We start from the raw sequence: 24904 nt of genomic DNA, 5'->3' as shown, positions 1-24904 counted from the left end.
ATGGAATCCTGTGTTTTGTGCTCACAAAAAACACATTGAGGTACATTACCATTATATTAGAGAGACATTTTCACCAAAGCACTTCCTCATGAGAAGTTTAAGGCTTTTCAAAAGTCCTTGAACTTGCTAACTTGGTGATTGATCTTCTTGTACTTCCACCACATTGGCATGCAGAGGGTGTTAGAATTTGCCAATTCTATGGGTAGTACCCAATGTTTTAGTTGGTTGTCTCTCCTATCTGAATCATGTGGCAACATCTGTGGGAATCTGCACACTGAAGGGAGTGACATGCAGTCCTTTGGGCAATGGGCTACCAAAATAATCACTATTAGGTAAAGGATAATTGTCAAGGGAGTGAACCACAATCCTTTGAAGCTGTCGGAGATGAGGAAGATAATCACCAATTGTTGAGGAAGCAAAGAGCAATCCTTAGATGGTGGGAAGTGAGCCAGGCTGCAAATGCAAGTACCTATGCCTTGAATGGTGAAAACGCAAACTGTAGAAAGCTGACGCCTATATAGGAAAAGTTGCCAGATGGTAGTTGCTACGTGATGATGGCAAAGGCAAATTGCAGGGACCTCCTCTGTGCAAAACACAAGATAGATGCAGTAACTAGCAGATAGAGACTAATGCTATGTGGACAAACCTAAACGCAAGCAAACTGTAGTTGCTTAGTGGAGAAGAGAAGTCACCAGCTGTGTAGAACTGACGCCAAGTGGAGGAAAGCTATTGCCAGCCTCTAGAAACTGACGCTAGGCAAAGGGAAGTGTCCAGACAACCAAAAGTAGGTGGTGAGAAACAGGGTGCCTTAAGTAGAGAAGAGGAAAGACGAAGGCACCTAGGAGGCCGCGAACCGCAATATCCACTTGAAGGGGTGGAGACAGGGAATCTAAAAACACATGGATCATGGATTTTGAATCATCTGATGACGAAGGAACTGCCATCGGTCGTGCTGAAGAAGGTATTTGGGGTGTCAAAGATGTCAAAGAACTCCCAGAGGTGGCCTCTTGAACCTGAGTGGTTGAGGGTGGGGAAAGATGAGGCTTACATAGAGCCAAGAGTGGGCAATAGTCACCGCCTCTCAATGGAGCGGAATGCAGAGCCAAAGTCACTGCCTCTCAATGGAGCGGAATGCGGAGCCAAAGTAATAGAAGCTGTCGAACAGCCACTATCTCTTGAAGGAGCGGACTATCGAGGGTACGGTATTGAACAGTCATTGTCTCTTGATGGAGCGGATTGCAGAACCGTGGATTGTCGAGGTGGCATTTTTGAAACCCTAGAAAAAGTAGAAGCATTCTTTGTAGCACATTGCGGTGGTTGCAAGGAGGCCGCGGTACCAATCGATCCTCCTATAGCTCGAAAGGGCTTAGTGTGCATCGGATGTGTCTTATTGCCTAGAGTATTAAAATCTGAAAGCCAATGCAAGATAAACTTTGTGGCAAAGAAGGGAGAGCTAGCACAATGAGTGCCTCGGGGTAGACGCAGATACTCCAGTGGTCTAGGGAGCAAATGTTCATGTCGGCAAGCATTGGTGGTAGGTGTGGTGATGCAGAAGAGGAGCACTCAGTGGTTTGTCCATCTGCCTATGGAGATGTCATAGCACTGGAGTGTCAACCTATAAAAGGGTGGATGGGTAGGTGGGAGAGGAAGAGAAGGGTATCTTTGTCTCCTGGTGATTCAACAGAAATGAAGGGGGAAAATTAGTAGATGATGTCGAATCTGCAACTTGTCTTTGCCTTCTTTGATACATTTATGGCTCACCGAGCACCTCTGGCTTTGATACCATGTCAAAAAATGGGTATGCTTTGATACCATGACAAAAAATGATAGAGACTGGAGAGAGAGTAGGGTTTGTAGGGAGAAACAAAAAGTGTGCATGACAAACGCTAAGAGAGAAGAGAAACTCAGAAACACAAGAACACATTGATGATGCAGTGAATCATGCTATGAGAAGAAAAGCTGATACAGTAGAGCCAAAGCTCAAAAGATAATTGCATTGTCCCCTGTGTGAATTAGGCGGTAGCACCTATGAGAATCTGCATAGTGAAGGGAGCGAAATGTAGTCCTTCAGATAGTGGGCCATTGAAGTAATCACTAATAGGTGAAGGACAATTGTCGAGAGAGCGAACCACAGTATTCTGATGCCATTGGAGATAAGGAAGATAATCCCAGCATTCAAGGGAGCGAAACGCAATCCTCAAATGTTGGGGAGTAAGCTAGGTTGCAAATGCAAGTACCTGTGCCTAGAATGCTGAAAACGCGAACTATAAAAAGCTGACACTTGTATATGAAAAGTTGCTAGATAGTAGATGTTGTCTGATGATGGTAAATGCAAATTGTAGGGACCTCCTCTATGAAAAATGCAAGGTAGATCCAGTCGCTAGCAAAAGGAGATTGACGCTAAGTAGAGGAAACCCTAAACACAAGCAAACTATAGTTGCTTGGTGGAGAAGAGAAGTTGCTAGTTGTGTAGGATTGATGCCAAGTGGAGGGAAGCTGTCACTAGCCTCTAGGAATTGATGCTAGGCAAAGGGAAGGTGTTCAGACAGCCAAATGCAGGTGGTGACATTGCGTGATGATGAAGCAGGGCGCCTGAAGCAGAGAGGAGGAAAGACAAAGGCAGCCATGAGCCATGAACTGCAATGTTCTCCTGAAGGGGTGTGAGGATAATGAAAGGGGTTGGTGAGAGAAGGGAAGGGTGTTTGATGACGAAGGAAGAGGGGTGGAGAATGATTGAAGAGTGGTGAGAATGAATGAAGTGATTGCCTATTTATAGGCATAAGCTGTCTAGGGTGGCGCACCACTGTGTAGGCGCGCACTGAAAAAATGGCCAAAATGTGGACACCAACCCCTTTTGGGGCTGTTAGTGCGAAACCCTAAATGAAGTGTGTAAATTGGAGAAGTGGTTTCTCAACATAGTTTCTCAACACACTGTCTACTCTTACTCACTTGTTTCTCTCTCCTCCATAGCTGGTCTAGTTTCCAACAATACTAGTAGCGGTTCTTGTGGCTCCCTCCGTAAGCACTAGTTGTACCGTTTGATCAAGGAAGTGGTTCTCAGAACAATACGGACTAGACCTCCTTTATTACAGGCCCAGTCATCTAATATAAAATTTGTCCAATTGGGAAAAGGTCCTAGCCCCAATTGTGCTATCTTGTCTGCAAAACTCTACAGAATGTGAAGATCTTCTAGACTCGGCCATGAACCAAGGGTCATATCCCCTAGTGTGGAATACAAATCCTCCCAGGCTACCTACTCTCCTCCTCTCATAATGTCAACACGTCTGCCCATTTTATTCTCTAGTGCCTCAACCATGTTAAAATCCCCACCTACACTTCAGTGGTCAATAGGGGGTAAAGATTGAGTAAGAGCAATCCAAAAAGTCTTGAAAGGAGTTTGGGTGGGGGCTATGTGAACTGGCTACTCAATCCCATGTGTTAGGGGTACGGGGTATACTAATGACATTGTTGATGAACTGAAGGGGCTGTCCCTCGTCACCTTTGGCCTAAGAGAGGGGAGCATACGCATAATGGCCTCTTTGGACTGCTGCTCCTATGAATGTTTCTGTCTCTGTCTCTTCCTTTGTCTAGTGGCTTGTCTCCTCTACTGTTCCTCACTCCTCTAAGGCATGGGCCCTCCCCCCTTGTCTTGAAAGGAGTTTGGGTGAGGCCTAGTAGTTTGTCTCCTTTGTTGCATCCTAGGGCAATCTGCCGCTGCAAGGTGGCCTATCATCCTACAAGCAAAGTATTGCCTTGGAAGGCTAGTGTAGTATATCGTCTGAAGCACAAACTCTCCCTACACCAATGGAATCTTGATGGCTTCAAGAAGGGATTCCAATGTAAAACTGTAGACCATCACCTTGACTGATGGATGCTGAGTCTATCCCTCCGCCACTACATTTGTAAAGGTCCCATCCCACTAGATCACATGCCCAAAAGATCTTCCAATTAGGGAGGAAGTGCTCATTGAGGCCAGGAAAATGTGTTGTGATAGTTGTGCCATGTCCAAGCATAGAATAGTCTATGCCCTCAATCCATCAGTCAAAGCAGTCATATAGTCCGAACACCTAATGTGCTAGTGGCAAGTGGCGTTGTAGATTGCCCTGGTGTGCTGAACCTTAAGCACCCTTTCCCTAGAGGGGTTACTTTTGTAACTCTTGCTAGGTTGCCTATGAGAGCTGCTTGTATCATGTCTTTAAGTGTGTGCATTGGTGGTGTGTCACCCACCAATTGGTATGCTAGAGATGATGCCTCCATGGTTGCCACTTGCCACTTTGTCTCTAATGTCAAGCTTTGTGTTAGGATTGAACTTGATTTGTGGAATAGTATCAGCTGTCAGATGGAATGTGATTTGTGCATTTTATTTTGTGAGAGTCAATGTGTACAATGCCTATCCATGGCACAAATAATCACATTAGTGACACATGGTAGGGCAAGTGCACAGTACAACTCATAGCTAATTTTCCTTAGCTGACTTATGGAATATCGTTTCAACTTTTCTCAAGTTCTTGGTTTCAAAATAATGTCTATGCCCCTACGGAGGTTAGGGCATGCAACAGGTTTTGGGTGGAGATTGTAGCTGGACTCCCAGAGGTGGACTCCTGGATTGTTGGAGGAGACTTCAACAACCTGGAGGCTTTGGAGGACCAGCAGGGCAGAGGAAGAAACTACCAAGGCATGGCTGGTGAGGAGCAAGAGGCATGGGAGGTCTTTTTGCTTGCAGTCGGAGCACGTGATGCATGGAAAGACCCTGCCTTCCATAGGAGGGAGAGGTCGTTGGACTTCTCCTGGGGATACAAGCGGCTGGGTGGAGCCCTGCCGAAGCGGTTGGATAGGTTTTATGTGGGAAAGTGGGGAGGCTCTCGTGGAGGCTAGATTGAGCAGTTGGCAAGCACCACGTTATCCGATCACTGCTCGGTTCTCCTGATACTTAACCCCCCAGCATCCGCCCTAGATATACGATCCCTTCGGATCCCTGACTCGATCTATAGGAGGGAGGAGGTGTCGAGACAGATAGAGCAGATTTGGACCAGAGGGTGGGACAGGAGGGACCGGACAGCAGAGGAGGTTACAGAGGTCCTAGCCGAGTCAAGCAGAATCTGCCAAGAGGCAGCCATACAGGCTAGGAAGCAGTGTTGGGAGGAGGAGAGAGCACTCCGGCGAGACCTTGCAGCCGCGCAGAGATTATTGCAGGAGGCACCAGGGGACCCCACCCTCCACGCACAAGAGGTGTGCACTCGTGCAGCCATTGTTGGCCTAGAGGAAAGGCGCTCGGAGTTCTCTTTCCGCACCTCAGAAGCCTTTCGGGCGCAGAAGGGGGACACGATGTGCTGGGAGTTCTTTCAGGTGTACTAGCCCCGCACCGTAGGAGAGCAGATACACAGCCTTCGGGATCAGTATGGGAGGACCCGTTCTAGCCCTGATGAGGTGATGGAGATTGCCACTGACTATTACACGCGCCTTTTCTAATAGGAGACAGCTTCAACTAGAGGACACAGATGCAGACAGTAGGTATGGGATCACATCCTGTTCCTCGTCACAGAAGAGATAGGACACTCTCTCCTAGCCCCCTTCACAGAGAAGGAACTAGCGGAGGCTTTCCATACACAGGATGGGCAGAAATGCCCGGGGGAGGATGGCCTCTCTAAGGCTTTCTTCATTACCTACTGGGAAGTATTGAAGGACCCCCTACTGAAGGCTTTCTAGGAGATCTTCTTGTTAGGAAAGATGCCAGGGAGTCTCTGGGCAGGCCTTATCAATCTTCTCCCCAAAGGGGGAGACCGGTTGGAGCTCTCCCAGTGGAGACCAATCACCTTATTGTCAGTGGCCTCTAAGGCACTGGCAAAGATGATTGGTAGGCGATTACGCCTCGTGCTTCCAGATATCATTCATGACACACAGACAGGCTTTGTCTAGGATAGGAGCATCCTAGACAATGTATTTACATTCTTTGAGGCGACAGAGTAGGCTCAGCATAGTGGGCAGAGACTGGTAGCATTACTCTTGGATTTGGAGAAAGCTTATGACAGGGTGGACTGGGATTTCGTAGAGGGTACCATGGTGAAGTTGGGATTCCCCCATGCTTGGATTCGCGGGGTCTCTAGCCTGTACAGATTGGCCACCAGTAGGGTTCTCATAGGTGGAAGGTGAGGGGAGGAGTTTCGGCTAGAGAGATCGGTCCAACAGGGCTGTCCCCTGGCCCCATACCTGTTCCTACTCTTCGCAGAGGCGATGTCTCACTTCCTTAGGTCACGTGTGAGCGGATTATGCGGCCTTCGACTTCCAGTGAGAGAGGAGATTGAGTTGTTAGACTCAGAGTACGCAGACCACACAGGGCTTTACATAGAGGATGATGTGGTGATATTGGAGAGAATGAGGCTGGCTCTTGATGTGTTCTCCGTTGCAGCGGGAGCGAAAATCAATTGGCGAAAGTCGGTTGGTTTCCTCACAGACCCGGACTCCAGCATGGAGTGGGTCGTCCACCTGGGATTAAGATGGGTGAGCAGAGGGCAGACCATCCGATACCTAGGGTTCCAGGTGGAACTCGACATCACTCCTGCCTAGCAATTTCTTCCTGTCCTTGATTCTATTCGGAGGAAACTGACCTACTGGAGCACGGTTTGCCTCTCACTAGCCGGTCGAGCCCTGGTGATTAACCAAGTTCTCCTAGCGACGGCTTGGTACATCGCCTTGTGTTGGTGCTTCTCCTCATCATGCGCAGGGCAGCTTCGCCGCTTAGTGCAGAATTTCCTTTGGTCTGGGTCTGATGGCTCTAGGGACTCCAGGGCCAAGGTGGCGTTGGCGACCATCATACGACATCGATCAGAGGGAGGGCTTGGGATCATAGACCCAGAGTATCAGAGTATGGCCCTCTTGGGAAAGCTAGTTGTCCGCGGTCTCACACTAGACGACAGACCTGAAAGGTCTTACTGCAGGAGAGCCTTCAGGATTGTAAACCGAGGCTTGGTGGTGAGTGGAGGCCGTCCTTGAGATGGATCTTCGTGTCAGCCTAGATCACCCCCCCTAGATCACCTTTTCTTCGGAGCTTACTCCGCATGTGGCAAGGCCTCTGGAAGACCCTAATCCAGAGCCCCCCAGGTTGCTAGGAGGAAATAGACCGTCAGTCGGTGACCTGGAACCTCCAGTTTAAAGATCGGGAAGGGGCACAGATAGGCGAGCGCCCCCACATCCAATGGGCTGGGTGGGAGGCCAGCCCAGCTCGTTCCATCAAGACATGGCAGGAGGTCTATAGGATGGCGGACAAGGAGGTGCTGCAGCAAGTATCAGGTTGCACGAGAGGAGTGGAGTTGAGGAGAAGAGAGATAGATGTAGCAATACCTCTGGAGTGGCTTGCCCCCCCGATATGAGAGCCGATAGAGCGTTGGGAGATATAGGTAGCTAGGTTTTCTCTAGCAAGCATCCCCCTTCAAGTAGCAGGTAGAGTGGGTGGCGCCCCCCAGGGGACCTTCTTCGCCGTTCAGGAGGGGGGACGTCAGGCCCTTGATAAAGGGCATCAGGATGAGGGGATTGCCACCCTTTCATGGAGGAGGATTCGGATGGTGGGTCTTCAGGGAAGACTTGGCGACTAGACCCCTATGTTTTCTGGAAGGAGCTCAAGGAGTGATGCCTTTGGATCTGGAAGGGCAGACCACTTGATGAGCTAGAGTGGGATCCAGGAGAGTGGCTATGGCCAGCCTCTGCGGTCGCCAAAAAGCCACCCAGGTTCCTAGAGTATACTGCCAGGATTGGCAGACATGTACTGATGCAGGAGGATATGGACTGGGCGCCGTCACGCACTAGGCATTGGGCGGAGCGCAGCATCACGGAGCCCTTCCGACGGACCTTCTGGCGCTGCCTATGGGATAGCTAGAGGCTGAGGAGGGTGTCGTATTTTTTATGGATGGTGGCACATGGAAGCTTGGCGGTGGGAAGCTGGCTTGCCCAGATGCAGGGAGGTTGTAAACGCTGCACACAGCAGCCTCTGGAAACCCAAAGCACTGCCTTTGGTCTTATGAGGAGGTGCAGCTCGTGTGGAGAGGAGCATGCTGTATCCTTCAACATGTAGCGCCCAGCCTTGGGTGTATCTCATGGGGAGCTTTCTGTTGGCAGGTAGTCAGCCATGGCCGTCACCTTTTGTATGAGGTCGAGATGCAGGACACGATATTCATGATTGAGGCAGGGTCATGCGCAGTGGTCGGTCTGGAGGCTCTACCCATCCGTCAGGTAGTACTGGAGCCCATAGCAGACCGCTCGGAGGTATGGGAGATCATAGGGAGTCTTACTGGATGGCATATTTGGAAGGCGTGATGCGAGGTGGTTTTCGGCGGAGAGAGACTTTCAGCACTTGCGACCTTAGCAGAGCTATGGACCTCCATCATCCATTCCCTTTGCGGTCGATGGGATTAGGTGTAGGGCGAGTCCAGGGCTCGTTAGGAGCTCCGTGGTCACTTCATGTGTATTTGGGGCGGCCAGGGTCTGTTCTTTGTGATGCAGGCAGGTAGCCCCATTTGGCGATATAAAACCCCCCCCCCCCCCCGCGCCCCCCCCCCCCCCCCCTGAGCTTCTTGCCCCCATCCCCCCTAGACCGCCTTGAGAGGCTTGTATACATGATGTACTGGTGACTCTGCTTCAGCTCCAGCTAGTCTGTCTGTTGAGCATGAGCACTCTGTTGTAATCAGCTTTTTGAGTAATATAATCAGCCACATTTTACTTGCAAAAAAATGTGGATCCTCCTCCCAGAAACAACCCAACTCATCCCAATATTTGATTCTTTTAGAATAACACTTTGCTTGGTTAGTACATCTCATTTTTTGCATCCATGACCAGTTTAGTGAGTGTTGGTCAATATAGTGCATTTGGATATGGTCAAATTCTTTGAAACACTCAAAAGAGTCGATTGGGTAAGGTACAAGGTACATTGGATTGTGATGTTGAGGGCCAAAGGGTTCTTCCTACCTAGACACTAGGCCCATTCTTGGTGAGTATGACCATGAATTCTTGGGGATATGGCACCTTATGGTGGCTGTTTTCGCCTTTCCCTACTGTATTTGCTACATTGTAGACCAGCAAAACATATTCTTCTCTATAGTGTTTGCATTAACTTCGTATGTGTAATTGCTCTAGAGCATGTGTGCCTAGCATGCCCTATATGCATGCCCTCTCTTGGCACTAATAAAGCATATTGTTATGCACTCATACATGATAAAGAAGTGCTGCTTGCAATATATTCTTTCATGTTTTGTGTACTTGTCAAAGTACTAGTTGTCTTTCATTTTAACAAAACAATGTTTCCCAATGGTATGAAGATACATGTTCCACGTATCTGAGGAACATGGGTCGACACAAGAAGTCCATAAGGGTATCCTGCACATGGCAGCGAGAAACACCCCAAAATGCCTCTTGGGAGGACTTGAAACATTGAAACATAAGGGGATGGGCTTGATGTCAGCCATTGACGGATCTTGGCTAGCATGGGAATCTAGCTGGTGAAGAAGAAAATGAGTATACAACCTCCTGACTATTCACCTCAAGGCTACAACAGCCTGATCCATATTATCCATATCTAGGCCTGCTGTCAAGGAACGGGAGTAGTCAGTTGTCCATTGTCTCTATCTCTTTGTTGTGCTGCCTTGTCCCTGCACACAACAGCCACAACAAGCATGCAGGTCTGTGGTATTGTGCAGAAAAGGGTGTGCAGGCAGCAGCCTTCAAGACAGACAGGGCTGTTCCCTGCATGTAGCAGGGTAATCTATACAGGCAGCAGAGGCATCAGAGAAGGTGCGCACTGCAGAGGCAGCAAGACTGAGACATGGCTGCAGAAAGGGTGCGCATGCACCCAGGCTATAGGGTGGTGTCTCTTGCAGGGTGGCATGCACAGGCATACAGACTGCAGGATGACATGGACAGGCACACAGGCTGCAAGATGACAGGCATAGGCTACTGGGACAGTGTGCAGGCACAGGGGCTTGCTGCCATCGCCTCTCTCTCTCTTTTTTTTTTTTTCATAAAAGGTAATTGTATTAATTACGAAAAAAATACAAGATTACTTGATTACAAGATACATGATGACAATCTAAGCCATCATGTGAAGAGGTTCCAAGTACTACAAGTTACAAAGTCATGGCAAAGACACGGAGGAAATTGCCATATGCTAAGGACGTAAGTCCTCCCTGGAGAGCAAGTCAGAATGCTGGAGAAGATCTAACTGCCAATACAAGAGGCCCTTAAGCCTAGCAATATGCCGCTGAACATTATAGGCGGAATCAAAAAGAAAAGCATTCCGAATGGTCCAGTTATGCCAACAGCCCCAATATCGAAGAAAGTGATACATGAGCTTCATATGTGGCTGTGCCGGAGTGGGGTATTTGGGCTGCCCAAAAACCCAATCAAAGGGGCGTAGGGTGAAACCAACCACCCCTCGCCAAACAGCCGACAAAAATAACCAAACTTTCTTAGCGATGGGGCAAGAAATAAATCGGTGCCGGGCGGATTCCACAGTAGTGGTGCAAAAGAAACAGTTGCCATTGGAGATTCGTCTCTTGGAAAGAACTGAAGCAAGCGGAAGACCACCAATCATCACTCTCCAAAGAAAGACCTTATATTTGAAGGGTGCCTTATTCAACCAGCCCTCCATCACCGTTGACCTCCACCATGACCGGGATTTCCGCAATCCCCATAAAGCATTCGCTTTAGTAACTAGCCATTGATGATCTTTAATCAAAAGATGATACACTTGGTTAGCAGAAGCTTTGCTTAAATGCAGTCGGCTTTCAAAGTCCCAATCCTGCCAGGGATGATCCGAAGCAAGGGCAGGAAAGGGTTGTCTGCTCTGGAGCACCGTCAAAAGCTATTCCCATAAATGCCTATATCCACGAGGGATCCTGAAAAGCCTCCTAGCTGTACGAAACGATATTAACGCATTGCGACTGGCAAGGGTGGCATCCGCGACTGAAGACAAGGCCAAGTGTGCCATCCGGTTGAATTGTGGTCTAAGCTTGTGTTTACCTTCCCATGAAAGTAAACGCGAGATTGCTAGCAATTCCAATTCAAAAGAGTTAGTAGCTAAGCGATCCTCCGCTGGATGCCACTGAGCCTTTTGGAGGACCAGTTTCCAGGAACATACCAAATGAGTAAGCAGCAATGAAGAAGAACTGGAGAACCGCGAATCAACATTAAGAACATGCCACCAAGAACTCCGGATTTGGGTATTGCCATGCAGAAGCCCCTGGTCCTCAAGGAAATAACGGGCTATAACGACCCACGGATGATGATCTGAGCACAAGGCGCGGAAAAGAGACCAACGGAGTGCTAGCATGTGAGTTTGGGCATCTAAAATAGCTCCTCCACCCATGCGTTTGGGGGTGCACGTATGCGACCAAGAAATCCAGGAAATACCTGCATGCAATGAGTCCTTCTTCCATAGCATGAAACGAATAGACTGAGTAAGAGCATTGAGAGTTGTAGTAGTCTAGGGCAGCAATGGCAAGAAATATGTGAGCATTGGCAACATAATTGTCTGGGCTACTTTGAGGCGAACATGGAAGGGCCAGGCCTGAGACTTCCAATACAGAAACTTAGCCACCATTTTTTGAGAAATCCACTGCAGAAGCTGCTTTGCGGGAACATCAACACCCAAAGGGTACCCAAGATGCCTGACAATGGAGTCACGAGGAACAACCAGACCCTGCCAGTCCAAGGACTGCAAATCCGACTCCGTGCAGCTCAGAATGGCTGATTTGAGCGCATTGATGCGAAGGCCAGACGCCTGACCAAAGAGACCCCAAGCATCCAATGCTTTTCGAAGGTTATCCTTGTCCGCACGCAAAATCATAAAGCTATCATCAGCCAGGGATTGACTAATGAATTGCTGTCCTGTAGGAAGCGACAATCCGGCCAACTGAGTAGAAGCTGCCATATGAGATAACATCGAAAGAACTGGATGCGTCGCAAGGGCAAAGAAGAGAGGGCTCAAAGGGCAGCCCTCTCTGACAGAGCGGGCAAGGACAAATGGGGCAGTAACACCTCCATTCAGCAGGAGTCGCGAAGACGCCGCAGCGCTGATGGTGTAGATTAGACAAGACATCCGAGCACCAAAGCCCATAGCAAACATAAGTTTAGCAACACGAAAGACGAGTCCAGATAGTCAAAAGCCTTTTCCAGGTCCAGTTGAATCAGTACGACCTCCTGATTAGAATGCCTTGCATAATCAATTGCCATTTGTGCATTCAATACATTGTGCAGAATATTTTGGTCCTTAATGAAACCATACTGGAGAGGGTGCACAATGGCAGGGAGATGCTTATGGAGCCGGTTCGCCATTACTTTGGAAAAGATTTTGTACATAGAACCCATCAAAGAAATTGGGCGCCACTGTTTCAACGTAGACGGCGAAGGAACCTTTGGAAGCAGTTTAATAAGTCCTTCTTTCCATGAGGAAGGCATGATCCCCATTTCCCACACCTGCTGAAACAAAGGCTGCAATGGTTTCGCCAGTTGGGTAGCAAAAGCCTCTAAGAACTCATTGGTGAGACCATCCCAACCCGGACTTTTATCGTTGGGCAAGTGTAACAAAACGTCCATAACATCTGCCTCACAAATATCTGACTCCATAGTAGCTTGCATGTCCTGCGGAACCTGATTGCGGACCAGGTCATAAAAAATCGAACGGGCCTGAGTAATTTGGGCTAAAGGTGGAGAAGTGGAACCGAGAAGGTCGCGGAAATAATTCCTATATATATGCACAATAGTTTGCGGATCTAGGATAAGGCGGCCTTCTGCATCCTCTAGTCTGGTCATATTCTCTCGAGCAGGAGAGGCATGGAGAGCTCGAAAGAACTTATGTGTCTGACACGCACTATCTTGCAAAGTCTCCGTCAGATGTTGCAATTTGGCCTGCTGATACGATTTCAACTGGAATTCTTTAATAAGATCAGCCACCCTCATTGTCAGTGCTAGCAGAAATGCATCATCCGGAGTGTCCACCAGCAGAGAACGAACCAAAACAAGCAGGTCCTCCGCTGCTTGTCGACACCGCCGAAAAAGAGAGGCATGATAGATCCCATACTGCCGAGCATCTCGCTTCACATTAGAGAGCAATCTTTCAAATGAAGCAGTGCCCTGAGAGGAGAAGTCCAAGAAGAATCTTTCAATCAATTGCTGCATATAGCCCTGAAAGATTGCATGCTTCAAGTAAGACGAGTTGAAACGCAAAGGGAGTCTCTCCAGAAATTGCTTGAAAGGTGCAATGGGTTGTGCAAGCAGCTCAAGCTGCAGAGGGAAATGGTCCGACAAGGCATATTGCTGCAACACTTTTATTTCGAGCATCTCAGGAAGAAAATCATCATTCTGCATGATGTATATGCGGTCCAACCGCGACCATGTTGTTGCATACTGGGCAGAATGGAAAGTAAACCCTGTAGAAGACGGGTGTAGCCAGGACCAAAGATCTTGCTTAAGAACAGCAAGAGCCAACTCATGCCACATACGACTTTCCGGCGCATCCATTACCGAATGCTCTGATGTGGACTGGAAAGAATCAACACACATATTGAAATCCCCCATCAAGAAGCCCCTTCTGCCAAGTGACAAGGAGATCTGCAAAGTCTGCCAAAGCTCCTGACGAGATAACGGATCATTCGGAGCATAGAGGCCAAGTAACCATAAGATCTCCCCTTCGAATAAAATTTCAATCACCAGAAAGCGGCCATGTACATCATTTTTAATAAGAACAGGCTGATACTTGTCATGTACAATCATGAGCACACCCGAATAATGCATGGCCTATGTCCCTACATAGAACAAACGAAAGCCATGCCAATCCACAACTTTTCCGGCTTCTCCGTGACTCTTGTGCTCAACAACGCACAGGATATCCCACTGATTCTCATACAATACAGTCCACATGGCATGTTGCTTGTGTCGAGAACAAATTCCTCGCACATTCCACGTGGCTATTTTCATGTGTATTCAAAACAAAATCAGGTACGAGGCACAGCTTGCCTCGATTTGACTTTTTCTGCGAGAATGTCCAGGACTCCCTCGTCCAAGAAATCCGCCAACACAGCAAAAGAGTTCTGAGGAGCAGATTTGGAAGTAGACGGCATATCTGCTGGCTTGGGGATGGAACGGGGATAACGACGGTCCCACGGGGTAATGACGTTGCCTCTGGTATCAAAAGCCAGCTTAGCAGGTGGACCCTTTGGACGATCCGAATACATTTTCCTGGCGGGCTGAGGACGAGGGGCAGAGGAAACCATAGCAGGAGCAGAGCGCTCTGAAGACAACATTTGCTTCTTGCGCATATATGTACGTATGGAGTCTTGTGAGGTAGTAGGCACAGTATTCTCCATGCCAGCAACAACCTTGTTGCCTTTTTTTGCACGTACTTCAACCCAATCAGTGGCACGGGAATCCAGACCCGAAACCTGTTGTTTACCTTTGTCCAAAACTTTAGGCGGGTGGATAGTATCCAGCGACGAAGCATCACACACCATATCTTCCATGGGCGGCGCAACATGGCCAACATCTAAATTGTGTTGCTGCTCCGGGCATTCGGTCATAAAATGCCCCAATTGTCCATAGGAAAAGCAATGTCCTGCAAAATTGCCCCATTTCAAACGAAAGTGTAACGGATGCATGCCAGAGCAATTGAGATGTAACCAAGCAGGCCTTTTCCTTGCAATGTCCCATAACATACACAATCGGTTGCGATTCACAGCCCTTAGACTTGGAGGGACCAGAATAGTGCCCATAGCGGCCATAGCATCCTTCAATAGTGGCCAATAAACAGCCGGACAATTTTCCACTTCTACCCACACATGGCATTCACGTTGCAGCAGACGCTGAAAATCTGCCATTGGGCGCCATGGAACAACATGAACCAACCGGCGATAAAAAAACAAAGGCAGTTTAGACAGGAGAGCAGCACGGTGCGTCTCAGATTTCAACAGGACCTCAAAAAAACCTCGGGGCCCAACAAAAATCTCTTCAACACATTCTCCTTGTAGCAGACTGTGCAGCTACTGGCGAATACGGGAAAGCAACGGGATGCGACCAGTGAAGAAGAGTATCACAGCACGATCATAAAACACCGAAAAGGAGTGTAGGACAGTTTTTGGGTCCACAGTGGCTTCCAGAACATCGTCAGGTGCAGAGTCCGAAAAGACTTCCTGATTATGTTGAACATAATCGCCAAGCAAAGTGTTGGCAAATTCCAGCAAATGCTCCCAGTTAACATCCTGAGAGTCCACAGAATCCGAAGCAACCTGAGCATAGGAACAATCCTGATGAACCACTGTCTCTTCCGAAGTATGCTTGGTACGTTTACCCGCAGGCTGGATGTCAGGACCAGGGGGCATCTCTTCGGTGCACGGAACCATATCCTCAGGTTCCTCAGTATCAGAATCCGGGCCAAGTGCTGCCACCGTTTGGTCTATGAAATCCAGATCCAGACCAGCCATCTTGTATCACGATTGGATCTCGAAGGAGGACTGATGCACGGTGGTGAGCGGGAAACGCAACCTTGTCCTCCGCTGTCGGGACCTATCCCAAGAGGGCGCGTGGCAGGGCACAACCCTAACAATGCAGGGGCAGGAGGGTGGAGCACAGGGCGGGCAGTCGATTGGCAGAGGGGGACAGTCGGGGGCGCAGGGCAAGGGCCAGGCGTCAGCCGAAACCCTAACGCACAGGGCGAAAGGGCGAAACGCAGGCTCACAGCCCCCTCTCTCTCTCTCTCTCTGCGTGTACAGATCAGTGGGCACGCTGTCCACAACACTGCCGCTAAGAGCTGGGTTCCTCTGCATGAAAGGACAAAGCACGCAGGCAGAGCCTCGAACAACAACACAGGGGACGGAGACGGGGCGACTGCAGACGTGGCAACGTGACAGGCGATAGACAGTGCGGGACGGAAGGCGGGACGAAACAAGGCGACGCTCCGGATCGAGATGTAGGAGATGCGGGGCCACGTGACGGGAGGGCAATGGCAGGGACCCCGCGCCCAGGATAGGCGACGGACGAGCGACGCTGACGCCATCTACACGCCAGAGGGAGCAACCGACGACTGACGAAACAGGACGAATGGGAGGGCACGACCATGATCCGCCATCGCTCTCGCTCGCTCGCTCTCTCTCTCTCTCTCTCTCTCTCTCTCTCTCTTTTCGTAAAAGGTAATTGTATTAATTATGAAAAAAGGTACAAGTTTACTTGATCACAAGATACACGATGACGCTAAGCCATCATGTGTAAAAGCCCAGTATTAAACTACAAAAGAGTTACAAAAGTCATGGCAAAGATGCAGAGGAAATTGCCATATGCCAGGGAAGTAAGTCCTCCCGAGGGAGTAAGCCAGAGTGCCGAATGAGATCTATCTGCCAATGCAAGAGACCTTTAAGCCTCACAATATGTGCCAGGACATTAGAGGCCGAATCAAAAAGAAAGGCATTCCGAGTGGTCCAATTGTGCCAGCATCCCCAGTATCTAAGAAAGTGAAACAAGATCTTCATATGCGCTTGTGCCGGTGTGGGGTATTTTGGTTGTACAAAAACCCAATCAAAAGGGCTTAGCGAGAAGCCAACCACTGCTCGCCAAACCGCTGACAAGAGCGACCAGATATTCTTAGTGAGAGGGCATGAAATAAATCGATGACGGGCCGATTCCATAGTAGTGGTGCAAAAGAAACAATGGGCGTTAGAGATTCAACGCTTGGAAAGGGCTGAAGCAAGCGGAAGACCACCAATCATCACCCTCCAAAGAAAGACCTTGCATTTGAAAGGTGTCTTGTTCAACCAGCCCTCCATCACAGTTGTCTTTTACCATGACTGAGATTTCCGCAATCCCCATACAGTATTGGCTTTAGTAACCAGCCATTGATAGTCTTTAATCAGAAGATGATACACCTGGTTAGTTGAGGCCTTTTCCAAATTCAACCGACCCGCAAGGTCCCAGTCCTGCCAAGGACAATCCAAAGCAAGGGCAGGAAAGGGTTGCCTACTCTAGAGCACTGACAGAAGCTGTTCCCATAAATCACGGTATCCACGAGGGATTCTGAAAAGCCTCCTGGCTGTACGAAAGAATATCAAGACATTACGACTAGCAAGGGTGGCATCTAACTGAAGTCAAGCCCAAATGTGCCATGCGGTTAAATTTTGGTCTGAGCTCATCCTTGCCTTCCCAAACGTGACATGCTGTTAAATTTTGGTCTGAGCTCATCCTTGCCTTCCCAAGAAAGTAATCTCGAGGCTGCCAACAATTTCAGTTGAAAAGAGTTAGCATGTAAGCGGTCCTCCGCTGGATGCCAACATGCCTTCTGGAGAACCAATTTCCAGGAGCAGACCAAATGAACAAGCATGGATGAGGAAGGACTAGAAAATCGAGAGTCTGCATTAAGAACATGCCACCAGGAGCTCCGAATTTGTGTATTACCATACAGAATCCCGTGATCCTCAAGAAAACCGAGAGTCTGCATTAAGAACATGCCACCAGGAGCTCCGAATTTGTGTATTACCATACAGAAGCCCGTGATCCTCAAGAAAATAACGGGCTATAACGACCCACAGGTGACGATCCACGCACATGGCATGAAAAAGAGACCAATGAAGTGCCAGCATATGAGTTTCGGCATCCAAAATAGCCCCATCACCCATGCGTTTGGGGGTACATGTATGCGACCAAGAAATCCATGAAATGCCTGCCTGCAAGGAATCCTTCTTCCATAACATGAAACGAATGTGCTAAGTGAGAGCATTCAAAGTAGTAGTAGTCCAAGGCAGCAATGGCAAGAAATATGTGAGCATTGGCAACATAATTGTCTGAGCCACTTTGAGACGAACATGGAAGGGCCAAGCCTGCGACTTCGAATACAGAAACTTAGCTGCCAGTTTTTGTGAAATCCACTTGAGAAGTTGCTTTGGCCGAACATCAACACCTAAAGGGTACCCAAGTTGCCTGACAATGGAACCACGGGGAACAACCTGTCCCTGCTAGCCCAATGACTGTAAATCCGACTCCGTGCAACTGAGAATGGCTGATTTGAAAGCATTGATATGAAGACCAGAAGCATGACCAAAGAGCGTCCAAACATATAATGCTTTGCGAAGATTGTCCTTGTCCGCACGCAAAATCATAAAGCTGTCATCAGCCAAAGATTGAGTAATGAAGTGCTGTCCAAAAGGAAGGGACAATCCAGCCAACTGAGTAGAAGCTGCCTAGAAGATAATATCGAAAGAAACGGATGAGTCGCAAGGGCAAATAAGAGAGGACTCAAAGGGCAACCTTGTCTCACAGAGCGTCCAAGGACAAATGGCTCGGTAACACCACCATTTAGCATAACTCGCGAAGAAGCCGTAGTACTAATGGTGTAGATCAAGCGGGACATCCGAGTACCAAAGCCCATAGTAGACATAAGTTCTGCAATGAAAGACCAGTCTAAATAATCAAAAGCTTCTCTAGATCCAATTGAATCAATACCACTTGCTGATTAGAGTACCTTGCATAGTCAATAGCCATTTGCACATTTAAGATATTGTGCAGAATGTTTCGGCCCTTAATGAAACCATATTAAAGAGAATGCACAATGGCTGGAAGATGCTTGTGGAGCCAATTCGCCATCACTTTGGAAAATATTTTATACATCGAACCCATCAAAGAAATCGGTCTCCAATGTTTCAACATTGACGGTGAAGGGACTTTTGGAAGCAGTTTGATAAGACCTTCTTTCCATGAGGAAGGCATGAACCCCGTTTCCCAAACTTGCTGAAACATAGCCGTTAATGGTTTCACCAGTTGGGTAGCAGAAATCTCAAAGAATTCATTGGTGAGACCATCCCAACCGAGACTTTTATCTTTGGGTAGGTGTAACAGAACATCCATAACCTCCGCCTCACAAATATCTGTCTCCAAAGTAGTTTGCATATCAAATGGAACCTGATTGCGGACCAAATCATAGAAAACGGAACGTGCATGAGTAACCTGGTCAGAAGGTGAAGGAGAAGAACCAAGTAGGTCTATAAAATAATTCCTGCACATATTCACAATAGTCTGGGGATCAATGACCATTCGACCTTCTGGATCCTGGAGTCTAGTCATATTTTCTCGAGCAGGAGATGTATGTAGATCTCGAAAGAACTTATGAGTTTGACAAGCACTGTCTTGTAAATTTTCAGTCAAATTTTGCAATTTGGCCTGCTGATAAGATTTCAACTGAAACTCTTTAATAAGATCAGCCAAACGCATTGCCAATGACAGCAGGAATATATCATCTGGAGTATTCCCTAGCAGAGAACGAACCAAAGCCAGTAAGTCCTCCGCTGCTTGCCGATATCGCCGACAAAGAGAGGCATGATGGATCCCAAAATGCCAAGCAACCCGCTGCACATTAGAGAGCAATCATTCAAAAGAAGCATTGCCCTCAGCGGCGAAGTCCAATAAAAATCTATCAATCAATTGTTGCATATAGCCCTGAAAGATTGAATGCTTCAAATAAGAGGAGTTGAAGCGCAAAGGGAGACTATCGAGGAATTGCTTAAAAGGTGCAATGGGTTGTGCAAGTATCTCAAGCTGTAGAGGGAAATGGCCCGACAAGGCATATTGCTGCAACACTTTCATTCAGCATCTTAGTAAGAAAATCATCATCCTGCATGATGTACATGCGGTCCAACAGCGACCATGTAGTTGCATACTGTGCCGAATGGAAAGTAAACCCTGTAGAAGAAGGGTGTAGCCAAGACCAGAGATCTTGCTTAAGTACAGCAACAGTAAACGCATTCCACACATGACTTTCTGGAGCATCCATCACCGAATGTTCCGACATGGACTGTGAAGAATCAATACACATATTACAATCCCCCATCAAAAGATCCAGTTTGCCAAGTGACAAGGAGGTCTGCAAAGTATTCCAAATATCCCGGTGGGATAACGAATCATTCGGAGCATATAGGCCTAGCAACCATAAGATCTCTCCTTCAAATAAAACTTCAATCACCACAAAACAGCCATGTACATCATTTTTAATAAAAACTGGCTGATATTTCTCATGTACAATCACACCAGAATAATGCATGGCATGTGTCCCTGCATAAAACAAGCGAAACCCATGGCAATCCACAACTTTTCCTGCTTCACCGTGACTCTTGTGCTCAACAACATACAAGACATCCCACTGATTCTCATGCAATACAGTCCACATGGCATGTTGCTTATGGCGAGAACAAATGCCTCGCACATTCCACGTGGCTATCTTCATGTGTATTCAAAAGAAAATCAGGAACGAGGCACAGCTTGCCTCGATTTAACCTTTTTTGCTAGAATATCAAGGACTCCCTCATCCAAAAAATCAGCTAACACAGCAAAAGAGTTCTGACGGCCAGCTTTAGAGGTAGATGGAATATCCATTGTCTTGGGGATGGAGCGGGGATAACAACGATCCCATGGGGTAATCACATTACCTCTAGTATCAAAAGCCAACTTAGCAGGTGGGCCCTTTGGACTGTCCGAAATATACTTTTCTAGTAGACTGATTATGAGGTGCAGAAGAAACCATAGGATGAGCAGGATGCTTTGAAGACACCATCTCTTTCCGGCGCATATAAGTGCGCATGGAATCTTGTGAAGCCAAGCCAGTATCCGCCAGGCCAGCATCAAACCTTTTACCTTTTTTCGCAGGTACATCCACCCAGTCATTGCCACGAGAATCCAAACCCGAAACATGTTGTTTATCTTTATCCAAAACTTTAGGTGGGTGGGTGGCATCCTGCAACGGAGCATCACACACCATATCTTCCATGGGCAGCGCAACATGCTCAGCATCTGAAGATTGTTGCTTCTCTGGGCATTCGGCCATAAAATGCCCCAATTTTCCACACAAAAAGCAATGTCTTGCAAAGTTGCCCCATTTCAAATGAAAGTGCAAAGGATGCATGCCAGAGCAATTCAGACGTAACCAAGCAGGCCTTTGCCTAGCAGTGTCCCATAACATACACAAACGGTTGCGATTCATGGCCCTTAGGCTCGGGGGGACCAGAACAGTGCCCACAACGGCCATGGCATTCCTTAACAGTGGCCAATAGACAGCCGGACAATTTTCCACTTCAACCCAGACAGGGCATTCACGTTGAACTCTCTCTCTCTCTCTTTTTTTTTCGTAAAAGGTAATTATATTAATTACGAAAAAAATACAAGATTACTGGATTACAAGATACATGATGACACAAAGCCATCATGTGAAGAGGTTTTCTCTTTCTCTCTCTCTCTCTTTTTTCTGATTACAAGATACACGAGGGCCCTAGGCCAACGTGTGGGGAAGCCCCGTAGTAATGCACTGAAAAAGTTACACCAATCATGGCAACGACCCAGAGGCAATTGCCATATGCCACGGATGCAAATCCTCTCGAGGGAGCAAGTCGGAGTGTCGGATGATATCCAGCTGCCAATGCAAGAGCCCTTTAAGCCTGGCAATATGTCGGGGTACATTAGAGGCCGAATCAAAGAGAAAAGCATTGCGCGTGGTCCAAATGTGCCAGCATCCCCAATATCTCAAAAAGTGAAATAAGATCTTCTCATGCAACTGTGGCGGTGCGGAATACTTCGGGCGCACAAAAACCCAATCGAAAGGAGTTAGCGAGGATCCCACCACCGCGCGCCAAATGTGCGACAAGAGTGACCAGATATTCTTGGCGAGCGGGCAAGAGAGAAAACGATGTCGGGCCGATTCTGCCGGTGTGGTACAGAAGAAACAATTGCCATTCGAGATGCGACGCTTGGCAAGGGCCGAGGCCAGAGGAAGACCACCAATCATTACCCGCCAAAGAAAAACCTTGCATTTGAAAGGTGTCTTATTTTGCCAGCCCTCCATCAGCGTTTTGTGCCACCATGACAGCGATTTCCGCAGTCCCCAAACAGTGTTAGCTTTCTCTCCCAGCCATTGGTGATCTTGAACAAGAAGATGATACACCTGATTAGTGGAGGCCTTTTCCAGACTCAGGTGGCCTGCAAGATCCCAGTCCTGCCAAGGGCGATCCACCGTCAAGGCAAGAAAGGGTTGCCGACCCTGAAGCTTCGACGAAAGCTGCTCCCACAAATCACGGTATCCACGCGGGATCTTAAAGAGTCGCCGAGCAGTCCGAAATGAGATGAGGACATTGCGAGTGGCAAGGGTAGCATCCGCAACCGACATCACACCTAAACGGGCCATGCGATTAAATCTTGGTCTGAGTTGATGTTTATCTTCCCATGAAAGGAGTCTCGATACTGCCAACAATTCCAGCTGAAAGGAGTTAGTCTGCAAGCGGTCCCCCACTGGGTGCCAGCGGGCCTTTTGGAGCACCACTTTCCAAGAGCCGACCAAGTGCAGTAACAAAGAGGAAGAGGGACTGGAAACACGAGAGTCAGCATTAAGGACATGCCACCAGGAGGCCCGAAGCCGTGTGTTGCCATGGCGGAGCCCGCTGTCCTCAAGAAAATAACGGGCTATGATGGACCAAGGGTGGTGATCCACACACATGGCACGAAAAAGGGACCAACGGAGAGCTAACATATGAGTGTGTGCATCCAAAATCGCTCCGCCACCCATGCGCTTAGGGGTACATGCGTGTGACCATGAAATCCAGGAAATGAACTCTCTCTCTCTCTCTCTCTCTCTCTCTCTCTCTCTCTCTCTCTCGCTTGGTGTTTCTATGAGTGTGATATATGCTAAGTTATTTTCTCTTTTTGTCCTCCTTTCTCTGTGTTGATTGCTGTTAGCTTTTTAGGCTTACAGGAGCAGTAATTCTCTAGGATTTATGTAGACTCCCTTTTGTTGAAAACTCAGGTGAGGTTTTCTCAGGTCTCCAGCTGGAGTGGAGGTCATTGAAGAAGACCAATCAGCCAGACACATGCATGCAGTAAAAATTGTCAGACTTCACCACTCCACTATCACACAGTTAACTATATACAACAACTATGTTGTGACTGGTGGGGCAGATGGATTTGTGCGGTTTTATGATACCCAACTGGGACTTGTTGGTTGGTTCGAGCAACTTAATGCAGGTATGTTGGTCATTAATGTTTGCAATGGTAAAATATGTTGAGAGTTCACTACATCAAGTTTTTGAAAGTTCCATTGAAATGAACCACCGTACGAGTGGAAAAGACCCAAAGAACAATCTCAGATTCTTGAAGTAAAATAGTTTTAAAATGTTGATGATGGCATCACTATGAAAAACTTGTTGTAAAAGTTTTAGTTAACTGCAATCGATGTGCTCACAAAGCTGATATAGTTCTGCCAGGTTGACATATTGGGAATCTAAAATGGCATGTTAACTATAGCATATAAACTACTCTGACATCAACCAGTTGATATTTCAAGATAATGGGGATCGTTTGACGCTGAGTTCACCTGAATTCCCTTCACCCCTGCCAGTCAGCACACTGCGCCAAGCCCAGCCAGCCAGTGCACAGCGGTCCCAGCCAGCGATGCTCAGCCTCCTGCCATTTCCAGTCCATGTGCAGCTTCCTCTCTGTCCTGACAACATGCCTCCTGCCTCTGACTTTCAATCTCACGGGAGCCCCACCTCTCCTTGCTCTCTTTGACTTCTCCTCCCTATCCTGCATGCCTCCTGCCAGCAACTTGCCCCTATTTTGTGCACCTTTTTCTCTTCACCATGCTCAACTCTTTCCCTCTCTTCAGTCTTTCCTTTCCCTTGTGATGGAACACGCCCACTAGGATTCTGGGCATAGTGACATGAGACAGGTTTTGGAGACGTGGACAGGAATGGGACTGGAATAAGAATTGCCATCTCTTGTCACTAGGAGACGGCACTGTAACATGGGGGTTGGGACTTGTATTGCATGAGGATGGGATGGCACCAGGATGGGAAGCTAGACAATGGTCATCCCCCATTAGGAAAAAAATAAAAGGCCATCCCATGTTACTATGACTTCATGAGACGTGCAGTTCAAGAAACAAGACCTAACAGAATGAAGAAAACAAATGAGAAAGCAGCCAGCTTCGACTTCTCCACTAGGATACTGGCACAATGATGACCAGAATAGTGTCTCTAGTCTCCCTCTCTCCAAGTCTGCAAGATGATGCAGTTCAAGAAACAAGACCCAACAGAATGAAGACAACAAATGAGAAAGCAGCCAGCTTCCACTTCTCCACTAGGATACTGGCACAATGATGACCAGGAATAGTGTCTCTAGTCTCCCTCCCTGCAAGGCTGCAAGATGATGCAATGACATGACTGAGAGTGGAGAGGGGCATAGATAGGCCTTAGGACAAAGCCCTGTACAGCCTCAGGATGAGACCCTAGACAATAGGTTTGACCCTAAATTTTTACACAACAAGTTTGTTTTGGAGAGGCTTTTTTGAGAACATTCATACAAACCTAAAGTTCTGATCTTCTATTCATCAGCCACAGATAGATGGGCAATCCGAAGAGGAAAGTGCTGCTCAATTAGTTCTTTGAAATGTTGTCTGAGCATAAAGGTAAATGGGAACAATATTTGCCACTTGTAGAGTATGCTTATAACAACACAGTGTATAGACTTATCGCAAGGCATAGTTTGAGATTGTGGAAGCAGAATATAAAATCTCACCCTTATCGGGCCAGTGGGCATAGGACGAAAAGATGAGTGGGAGACTCAATAGATGTGGTGACAAAGATACATCTGCCTTGGGGTATTTTACAATGTCATAGGGTGTGTCACTTGTTGGGAGACCTACCTATTAGAACCCTTCAAACAAATACTTTTCATAGTTGAAGCAACTCCTCCTGTCACTTAGCTTTACTATCCTTGAATGACTAGACTTTATTTGTGTTTTCATTCACCTATCTCTTATCTTCCATACACCTGATTAGCAGTGGGTTCAAGAAATTCTTGTCTCAAAAATGCCCAATTGAGCCATGGAGACAATATTACAAATCAATCTATA

General features: G+C 47.7%; 1 protein-coding gene across 1 annotated transcript in view; it reads left to right on the top strand.

Moving 5' to 3' along the window:
• The window catches only part of LOC148008113 (cilia- and flagella-associated protein 251-like), a 41387-nt gene extending 17828 nt beyond the window's left edge, over nt 1-23559 (top strand). The window contains exons 5-6 of the mRNA XM_087674477.1: nt 22814-23016; nt 23336-23559. Coding sequence (XP_087530603.1) covers nt 22814-23016; nt 23336-23559 — 427 coding nt within the window. The remainder of the gene's footprint in view (nt 1-22813; nt 23017-23335) is intronic.
• The last annotated feature ends 1345 nt before the right edge of the window (nt 23560-24904 follow it).

The sequence above is a fragment of the Lygodium microphyllum genome, unplaced genomic scaffold (assembly GCF_053477565.2).
Source record: "Lygodium microphyllum isolate KBCC unplaced genomic scaffold, Lygodium_microphyllum_v1.1.10 scaffold_364, whole genome shotgun sequence".
Taxonomy (NCBI): Eukaryota; Viridiplantae; Streptophyta; class Polypodiopsida; order Schizaeales; family Lygodiaceae; genus Lygodium; species Lygodium microphyllum.
This window is presented reverse-complemented; position numbering and strand designations above follow the sequence as displayed.